Here is a 10630-nt window from a genome sequence, read left to right as displayed (position 1 = left end):
TTATTTTTTGTTAATTTAGCTAATGTTTTGAATAAATACCTGGTGTTATGTTTGTTTTTTCTAAAAGGGAAGAAAAGTAATAGGATCTAGCAGTTTTTAATGCTTTTCTGTAGGATAGGTTACTTTCCCGCCAAGCAATACGAAATAGCTCTAGTTTTGTTTTCCTCCAGCTGCGCTCCATTTTTCGGGCTGCTGTCTTTAGGGTGCGAGTATGCTCATTATACCATGGTGTCATACTGGTTTCCTTAACCTTCCTTAAGCGTAAAGTAGCAACTTTATTTAAAATGCTAGAAAAGAGAGAGTCCATAGTTTCTGGTACATCATCAAGTTGTTCTGATATGCTAAGGAATTCAGATATATCAGGAAGATAACTTGTACTTGTACTTGTACAAGTTTATATTATGGGGAAACAACTATTCAAACAGTGTGTTTCTCCAAGCAATACACACAAGTAAGAGGGCTGAAAGAATTTGGTTATAAAGCGATGCCCCGGGGAACAAACGCTCGCAAGCTATCTTTCCCCTGGTTCAGCATCATCTATTAAGAACCTCACTTTGCCCACAAAGCCTTTAAAATTCACATCTAATTTAGTAGGTAAAGCTTACATAGCAGCAGGTCAGGCTGGAGCTTGCCTTCACTCGATGGCTTTGCTTCAGGCTTATCAGGCAGAGCTGCTGGGGGATTTAGAAATTTGTGAACTTCGTCAGGCTACGGATTTATCACTCAGGGCGACTAAAGAAACAGCACGTGCTATTGGTAGATCTATGGCTGCTTTGGTTTCTACAGAAAGACACCTTTGGCTTAATCTTTCAGATATTAAAGATAAAGATAGATCTTTTCTCTCAGACGCTCCCATTTCTCATGATGGTCTGTTTGGTGATGCTGTGAATGAGGTGGTTGAAAGATTTCAAGAAAATAAAAAGCAATTTGAAGCTTTTAAAAGTTATCTCCTCGCCGATCTAATCCTCCTGAGGCTGCTGGGCGTGCAAGGCAGCCCCAGCCGTCATGCTCCTCATATTGTGTGTTGCGTCTCGCGCTCCTCCTCAAAAATCACGGGGGCCGAGCCAGCACTCACAGCCAAAGCAATCTAAGCAGAAGCCAGATCTGAGGACTGTTCTTCTCGCTAAGAAAGCTTTGGCTCAGAAGAAAAGGTCCTGACGCCAAATGGGTCAGACCTGTGAGGGCAGCCACAATCGAGACTGTGCGGTGTACACCTCAGTATAAGGTGCCCGTCCCGTCTCGGTGCTCTCACGGGGCCGTTCTGCCACCCCCGCCACCCTTGGTGCCTCGGGGCGCAGCAGTCTCCAGCGGGTCTCTGGCACTGCGTCTACCAGACGCTGCGTCAGGCTCGCTCCCTCTGAGGGGGGTTCAAGAGCAGTTAGCTCGGGTGTTTCTTGCGGTTCGACTTCAGGTCCCCGAACTAGCGGTTCAAGTTACACCAGAGGCCAGCCTCGAGAGGCTGGTTCCCTTATTAGAATGTCTGACAGAATGGAAAAGTCTGCCGAATATATCTCAATGGGTCCTGCAGATAGTAGAGAAGGGTTACAGAATCCGGTTCGGTTCTCGTCCCCCACGCTACAACGGGGTGTTGCTCACAGTAGTGCATCCCGAGCAAGCTCTGGTAATGGAGCAAGAAGTAAAATCTCTTTTAGCTAAGAATGCTATAGAGCAGGTGTATCCTCCCAACAGGGCATCAGGTTTTTACAGCCGTTATTTCATTGTTCCAAAAAAGGATGGAGGGCTGCGTCCCATTTTAGATCTTCGTCTGATGAATCATACAGTTCAGAAATTAAAATTCAAGATGCTGACACTCAAACAAATCGTGACTCAAATCAGATCCGAGGACTGGTTCGTCACGATAGACCTAAAAGATGCGTACTTCCATATCTTCATCCTCCCTCAGCACAAGAAGTTCCTAAGGTTTTCTGTCGGGGGCAAAGAATACCAGTATCAGGTACTTCCCTTCGGTCTAGCTCTCTCACCCCGCACATTCCCGAAGTGCGTAGATGCAGCTCTGGCCCCGCTCAGGCTGCAGGGCATACGTATTCTGAATTACTTGGACGACTGGTTGATTTTAGCGGAATCAGAACAGTTGGCGGTTCTGCATCGAGATGTCGTCCTCGCTCATATGCAGAAATTGGGTTTGAGGCTTCAATACCAAGCAGAGTGTGCTATCTCCATTACAGAAGACCACTTTTCTTGGGGTGGTATGGGATTCGGTCACGATGCGAGCCGCTCTTTCGCCCGCTCTTATAGCCAACATCCTCACAGCCACATCAGAGCTAAAGCTATGCCAGTCACGCACTGTGAAACAGTTCGCGAGATTGTTGGGTCTCATGGCAGCAGCGTCCAATGTGATCCTCTTTGGCCTGCTGGGCATGAGACCTTTACAGTGGTGGCTCAGGACCAGAGGGTTCTCCCCAAGGGGAAACCCACTTTGTAACGTAAGATCACACGGCGGTGTCTCCGCGCCTTGGTCATATAGAGAGAACACTGGTTCCTGCCCCAGGGTCCGGTATTGGGAGCTCTTTGTCATCGGGTTACTATCTCGACAGATTCTTCCCTTACCGGCTGGGGAGCAGTAATGGAAGGCCGCTCAGCTCAGGGTCTGTGGGAGAGCCATCATCACTCCTGGCACATCAACTGCCTGGAGATGATGGCTGTCTTCAAAGCTTTGAGGCACTTCCTGTCAGACTTGAGGGACCATCATGTGCTAGTCTGCACAGACAATACATTGGTGGTCTCTTACATCAACGGCCAGGGGGGTCTGCGCTCCCGCACACTCTGCAAATTAGCGCACCAGATCCAGGGGACATACCAGGGACTCAGAATATTGGAGCAGACACCCTGTCGAGGCAGGTGCTGAGGCCAGAGAAATGGAGGCTTCACCCCGAGGTGGTGGAGCTCATATGGGAATTTTATGCCCAAGCAGAAGTGGATCTGTTTGCATCTCAGTACACTACGTACTGTCCACTATGGTTCTCCCTTACTCATCCAGCACCCCTGGGGTTGGACGCTATGGTACAGACTTGGCCGAGGCTACGTCTGTATGCCTTTTCCGCCAGGACGGAGTAAGTCTACTTCTCATAGCTCCACACTGGCTGAGTCTAATCTGGTTTGCGGACCTGATTCATCTCCTCGTAGGTCCTCCCTTAGAAATCCCGATCAGGAAAGACCTTCTATCTCAGGCCGGGGGCACTATATTTCACCCCCGGCCAGAGATTTGGAAGCTTTGGGTGTGACCTCTGAAGGGGCGCAACTCATAGAGAGTGGTCTCTCAACTGAGGTTGTGGAGACCATTCTTAGCTCCAGAGCTCCAGCTACGAGGAAACTTTATAGACTCAAATGGAATGTTTTTTCTTCTTGGTGTTACCAACATCAGTGTGACCCCGTCCACTGCTCTGTTGGCTCAGTTCTTGAGTTTTTACAAGACCGTTTCACTTCTGGTCTATGTCCATCCACCTTAAAGGTTTACGTGGCGGCCATCTCGGCTTTCCACGCCCCGGTGGGCGGTGCATCTCTGGGTCGAGACCCTCTTATCTCTCGTTTCCTTCGAGGCTGAGACCTGCAACTCGTACTAGAGTGCCGGCCTGGGACCTGGCTATAGTTTTAGAAGGCTTTTCTAGGACTCCTTTTGAACCCCTAGATTCAGTCTCTGAGAAGTTTCTCTCGTTTAAGACTACTTTTCTTCTTGCTATTTCATCCCTTAAAAGAGTCGGAGACCTTCAGGCTCTCTCGGTTTCTCCAACCTACCTTGAATTTGCACCTGGGATGGTCAAAGCATTTCTCTACCCTAAGCAGGGATACGTCCCTAAGGTACCGACCTTTGTTCCGAGACCAATTGTTCTGCAGGCTTTCTGTCCTCCCCCGTTTGCATCATCGGACCAGGAAAAGTCTAACCTCTTGTGGCCGGTGCGAGCATTGGACATTTATGTTCATTGGACTTCTTCTTTTCGGAAATCCGATCAGCTGTTTGTTTGTTTCAGGTCACCTAAGAAAGGTCTTCCTGCCACTAAACAGACAATTAGTAAGTGGATAGTTGGGGCTATCCGTCTTGCCTATGAGTCTTCTGACCTATCGTGCCCTTTGGGGGTCAGAGCTCATTCTACTAGGAGTATGGCGGCCTCTAGAGGCTTATTATCTGGGGCCTCTCTTCAGGATGTCTGTGATGTGGCAGGCTGGCACTCACATTCGTCAGGTTTTATAGCCTAGACCTGGACGCTACTCCCGGGTCTCAGGTTTTTTAATTCTTGAGGTGTTAGTTCTTTCTGGCTGACACTCAGGTACTTGTAATCATGGCGGTTTGGGTATTCTCATTCCCAAGGCGTTATCGAGGCATCGTCTCTCCCTCGTTTATGTCTGTAACCTTGGCTCCCCGAGAAGGGAACGAGACGATGCGTCTCCCTGCCATACTTCCTTCGTAACTGTGATCGACTTGCTTCGGCACTGTCGAAGCTAACACCAGTTGCTCCAGTTGTGGTTTTTATCAATTCCTAGTCGTGACATCACTCCTGACGCTCACTCTCGCCATTGGACTAGTTGACATGGACGCAGACGCACTCACGCAGTTAAGGCGTTATCGACGCATCGTCTCGTTCCCTTCTCGGAGAACCAAGGTTACAGACGTAACCGAGACGTTCTGGGTATATGAAGTTTGCACAAAAGTAAATAATGATCTGAGATATCATCACTTTGGTGCATAATTTCAACATCATCAACATCAATTCCATGTGACAGTATTAAATCTAGAATATGATTTCGACAATGAGTAGGTCCTGAGTCGTGTTTTCTAACCCCAATTGAGTTTAGAATATCTCTAAATAGGGATGCACCGGTTGAGCGGTCATAAATCGGAACCGGCCTTTTTTTTATTTTATTTTTTTTCGGCCGATTTTCCCGGAAGTGCGCCCGCGTGCACATACTACATTGTAATCGTTCGCTATGTCATTTGTGTGGAAGTATTTTGAAATCTGTGCACAGGACACGGGCAGCCGTTCAGCACTGGAAGTGCAGAGCTACACGTCTGAGGCACAGATAGCAGGAAGCAAAAAGCCGTTAGTGTACTGATGTACAAAATAAGCCCCTTTCCTGCTCGCACTAAAGCTGCGCGAGCATACTGTAACGGTTCGCGCCCTGAACAGATGTTCAGCTCAACTTCTCACGTGTTGGATGAGAAACGAAACGGACTAAGCTGTGACAAAACTGAAATGTTTTTTTTTTGTAAAGTAGAACTTGCTACACGTTTGAAAAGCCAGAAATAAATGTCAGTTCTTTATAGCATGATTATTTTTATTTTTACATTAAATTTACATCGACTTAATTTGATTTAAAAATCACCTGCTGTAGCACACTCAAAAAAAGTGTTTCATTCATCCAATTAAAAATTTTTAGGTTAATGATTCACATCTATACTTTTTTTACTTGAGACAATAAGTTCATTGGTTCAATTTTTCATTGGCTCAAGTAAAAAAATGTAGATGTGAATCATTATCCTCATTTTTTTAATTGGATGAATGAAACACTTTGCATCCTTGTTTTATTCGCACCAACATTATTTGATTTTAACATTTTGGAATAATGTATTTATATAGCATACTTTTATTTAGTCTCACTGGTAAATACCTTTTTTAAGGCAAATTTAAAAACTAAAACAAATACTGAATGCTGATTAAGAAAGCTTTTATTGAATGTGTGTTGATTGTGTTGTTTGGATTGTAGAACTATGCAGTTATTGCCTCTAATTTCACATGGTTACAGTTAATCTTTTAATTTAAGGCCAGTTCTATGTAGTTTCAACCTAATTCAAAAACAAAAGCTAAATGCTGATGTCTGTAACATCTATGTTTGTATTGAATGTAGACTACTTACTGTGCAGTTACTGCCATTAATTTCAGATGGTTACGGTTATTGTTTTCAATAGCCAAAAGCCAGTTTGGCCTATTAAATACCAAATAAACATCTTTTTTTATGCACACTTTCCTTCTTTCTTGTTTGTTGCTTAAATAAAAAAAAAAATCAGAGAAATCGGTATCGGAATTGGCCAGTTTGCTTGTAAAAAAATCGGTATCGGAATCGGCCATGAAAAATCATTATCATGCATCCCTATCTATAAATGCTGATCCCAATGTATCTTTTTCATTATCAACATGGATATTAAAATCACCAACAATTAAAACTTTATCTGTCTGCATTCTCTCCCTACATTTCACAATTAAGATTAATTTAGAAGAAATCCAACAGAAACTGGTAACTAGGGCTGTCACTTTTGTGAAAAAATCATTTTCGATTTTTAAGACTTAAAGGGTTAGTTCGCCCAAAAATGAAAATTATGTAATTAATAACTCACCCTTATGCTGTTCCAAACATGTAAGGCCTCCTTTTATCTTCGGAACACAGTTTAAGATATTTTAGATTTAGTCCGAGAGCTCTCAGTCCCTCCATTGAAGCTGTGTGTACGGTATACTGTCCATGTCCAGAAAGGTAAGAAAAATATCATCAAAGTAGTCCATGTGACATCAGAGGGTCCGTTGGAATTTTTTGAAGCATCGAAAATACATTTTGGTCCAAAAATAGCAAAAACGACGACTTTATTCAGCATTGTCTTCTCTTCCGTGTCTGTGTGAGAGAGAGTTCAAATCAAAGCAGCTGGATTTCCGGTTCGCGAACGAATCATTCAGTTCACCAAATCGAACTGAATCGTTTTAAACGGTTCACATCTCTAATACGCATTAATCCACAAATGACTTAAGCTGTTAACTTTTTTAATGTGGCTGACACTCCCTCTGAGTTCAAACAAACCAATATCCCGGAGTAATTCATGTACTCAAACAGTACATTGACTGAACTGCTGTGAAGAGAGAACTGAAGATGAACACCGAGCCGAGCCAGATAATGAACAACAGACTGACTCATTCACGAGTGAAGAACCGTTTCTGTCAGACGTGTCCGATTCGTGAACTGAGGAGCCGATGATACTGCGCATGTGTGATTCAGCGTGAAGCAGACCGACACACAGAGTGTCTGAACTGAACTGATTCTTTTGGTGATTGATTCTGAACTGATTCTGTGCTAGTGTTATGGGTGTGGGTAAACTGAAGGCTTGAATCAAGGGCAATCATCGCCAATGACGCCATTACATCGAGCGCAAAAGAACCGGTGAACCGTTTTCTTCAACCGGTTTATTGAATCGAACTGTCCGAAAGAACTACTGGTGATCCGAACACCGATGCAACCGGTTCTTCACTCGTGAACGAGTCAATGTTTTGTTCATTATCTGGCTCGGCTCTGTGTTCATCTTCATTTCTCTCTTCACAGCAGTTCAGTCAGTGTACTGTTTGAGTACATGAATTACTCCGGGATATTGGTTTGTTTGAACTCAGAGGGAGTGTCAGCCACATTAAAAAAGTTAACAGCTTAAGTCATTAGTGGATTAATGCGTATTAGAGATGCGAACCGTTTAAAACGATTCAGTTCGATTTGGTGAACTGAATGATTCGTTCGCGAACCGGAAATCCAGCTGCTTTGTTTTGAACTCTCTCTCACACAGACACGGAAGAGAAGGCAATGATGAATAAAGTCGTCGTTTTTGCTATTTTTGGACCAAAATGTATTTTCGATGCTTCAAAATATTCTAACTGACCCTCTGATTTTACATGGAGTACTTTGATGATTTTTTTCTTACCTTTCTGGACATGGACAGTATACCGTACACGCAGATTCAATGGAGGGACTGAGAGCTCTCCGGCTAAATCTAAAATATCTTAAACTGTGTTCAGAAGATAAAAGGAGGCCTTACATGTTTGGAACAGCATAAGGGTGAGTTATTAATGACATCATTTTCATTTTTGGGCGAACTAACCCTTTAAGTGTTCATTGAATCGATTGAAAAACCTATTTTCCATGTCTAAAAAAAGACGTTTCCTTTTTCAACATCAAATAACGGACGAACATAAAGAGAGCGCTGGAAACGCACAAGTCAGCAATATTTCTTATTTATTGGCATGAAGTTTCGTGCAGAATAGCAAACAGCAAAAGGAGTGCAACATTCTTGAAAAAATATATATGCAGAGGGGACGGCTGCCATAACAAAAGAAAAACATTACTGCAGGCTTCAACCTGACTGCATTTATGATTTAGGCAATTCAAAAATCTCCAAGATTATTTTAAATAATGATCAATCCATTTCAAACAACTATTCAAAAAATGTAAACTTTAAAGCTGCAGTCGGTAACTTTTGACGCTCTAGCGGTTAATAAACAGAACTGCTTGCGTCTTGCGGAAGAACATTGTAGCCGGAACTACTTCTCTCTGTTTATGTCTATGAAGAATCACAAAGGTACTGGGTTACTCCGCCACGGTACCCCTGAAGCAATCTAAAACAGTCTGAATATAAACACTTATTATAGGTGCACCCTAGTGATTCAGGACAAGCTAAAAACATGGTTTGGAAAATGGATTCATGGTGTACTTTCTTATTATATACATTTTGTATACTTTGAACACAAAAAAAAGTTACGGACCGCAGCTCTGATTGGTCGTTTCTCTTACCGCTCCCGGTAAGAAAATTTAAATGGACCTGAGAACAGGCCATGTGTGTTTTTTTTTTATTTTTTTTATTGAATGTAACCGACGCTTAGTCTAGGCGGCACTAGGCAGGCATGAGCAAAAAGGCTAGGGCCATTACAAATTTATTGGACCGGAAAACAAGTCGATCAACATTTTCGGGGTCCAGAGCAGAGCGTTTTTTATTCACTATATGTCCAGCTGTTGAGAAGACGTGCTCTGACCGCACTGATGTCCCAGAGACACTCATGTACAGCTGCGAAAGGTGGGGGTATTACCGGTCGCTGTCAGCTTGCAATGGTCCTTTTCATAACTCAGAATCTCCTGTAACTAGATGCGCGAATGCGGTGAATTCGCGTCTACCACGCCGCGAGACCTCCAGACGCACGTAAATGCGTCTTTACATTAACTTAACATTGAAAACATTCGCGCCAGATGCTCTATTTGCTTTTGGTGTGAACGCAGCATAAGAGGTCGCTTTCGATGTCACTGGGTCTTATAGGCGCGTATTTTCTGTCTAGCTTTCGCAAGGCATACTGCACTTTCAGAATTCTTTATTTTCTTTTTCTGCTTGTTTGTGAATTATGTTACATCTATATTTTTTTATTGTTTATTTCTTTTAAAAGTAGTAGTGTACATATTTGGTTAAAATCGATTCCCTATTTCCATTTTCGAAACTTTTTTGGGTTGGTCCGATCAATTGTGCAATCGATTTTCGAACTAAAAGTGACAGCCCTACTGGTAACCAAACTAAAAGCCAGTCAACAATTACAACTGAATTATAATATGCCGTCCAGCCCATACCCATGAGGGCAAACATAAAATGTCAGTCTCCGGTTTCATAATAGCTTTTAATTACCCACACAAGGACAAACCAGCAAGGAAACCAAAAGCCAGATGCCGCAACACAACAAAACCAACTATAGGTCTCACACCTATCTCAAAGAAATAATCACTGGTTCTCACTGAACGTGAACAATGAGAAGTTCAGTAAGTTCTGGGGGAGAAGTGAGTGCACAATTTATACTCTTCTGGTCACTCTCAGACATGCTTACAATGAGTTGCAGCTGCTAGTAATTAGCCTGAACGAAAAACTGAGCACAACACAGTTTGTTACAACCACAAATAAGTAAGTTTTAAAATGTATTATAGATGTTGTTATGTTAATTTATGAGAAGAAACAACATATTATACTTTTTATACTGCTACACTGCAGTATTAAATACAGATAATATATAAAACAGATGTCACGTGGGGAAAAATGTTAACATCCTAAGAAGATACACTCCTAGTTTTATATCATTTGAAAAAGCTATGGAAATGAGGTAGATGCATGAGACAGTATTTTGTATTATATTGTAGTTTTAACTTAGTGGTCTACTTTGAACAGTTGGTGACATGTTCACATTCAAGCATCGTAATGGCCTTAATTCTTTTCCCTCAGATTTAGTTCACAAATAACTCACATTTTTGAACTCACTCATTTTATGACTAAATTATGATTTTAATTAAAAAATTATCAATACTACAGTTAGTGCATTCAGTCGTGTGCATTCAAGCTCTGAGGATCTCCTGGTTCTTGGCTCATTTGAGTCAGACATGAACAATTCAGTGAATTGTTAACTGAAGATTTGCAGACTGGTAAGTGAGAACAGCTGGAGTCGAATCAGTGCGATTTGTGAACGAACCATAATGGTAGATTTGTGACTCAATTCAACAGGTTAATTAAGGGTGTGTGCCATTTTCTTCCATTTAAGATAACAATGAATTATGTGTTTTTATACAATTCTTTGAAATATGAAGTAAATTTTTTTGTAAAATATACTAAAGTACCTTATCAAAGTAAAATGTTCACCACTGCTGCGTGACTTTTTTTTTTTTTTTTTTTTTTTTTGTTTATCAGACAAATCACAAGAGTCTCATATCAGACATGAATCAGAAGTGCTGGATTACCAGAATGCCAGTGTATCTTCAACACGAATAAGTGAAGATATCAACAACTCTAACCCAGAGAAAGAGGTGCCTAGCATGAACATCAGTTTTAACAACATAATAGCTCTAGAATAAG

The 10630-nt window shown here is 42.2% G+C and overlaps 1 protein-coding gene across 1 annotated transcript in view; it reads left to right on the top strand.

Moving 5' to 3' along the window:
• Positions 1–1164: 1164 nt before the first annotated feature.
• Positions 1165–10630, top strand: part of LOC113071043 (E3 ubiquitin-protein ligase rnf213-alpha-like) — a 123221-nt gene continuing 113755 nt past the window's right edge. The window contains exons 1-4 of the mRNA XM_026244408.1: positions 1165–1218; positions 1412–2439; positions 2556–2710; positions 10466–10581. Of these exons, the coding sequence (XP_026100193.1) occupies positions 1165–1218; positions 1412–2439; positions 2556–2710; positions 10466–10581 (1353 nt within the window). The remainder of the gene's footprint in view (positions 1219–1411; positions 2440–2555; positions 2711–10465; positions 10582–10630) is intronic.

Source organism: Carassius auratus, unplaced genomic scaffold (assembly GCF_003368295.1).
Source record: "Carassius auratus strain Wakin unplaced genomic scaffold, ASM336829v1 scaf_tig00005797, whole genome shotgun sequence".
NCBI classification, from domain to species: domain Eukaryota; kingdom Metazoa; phylum Chordata; class Actinopteri; order Cypriniformes; family Cyprinidae; genus Carassius; species Carassius auratus.
The sequence above is the reverse complement of the archived record's forward strand: the minus strand, read 5'-3'. Positions and strand labels throughout refer to the sequence as shown.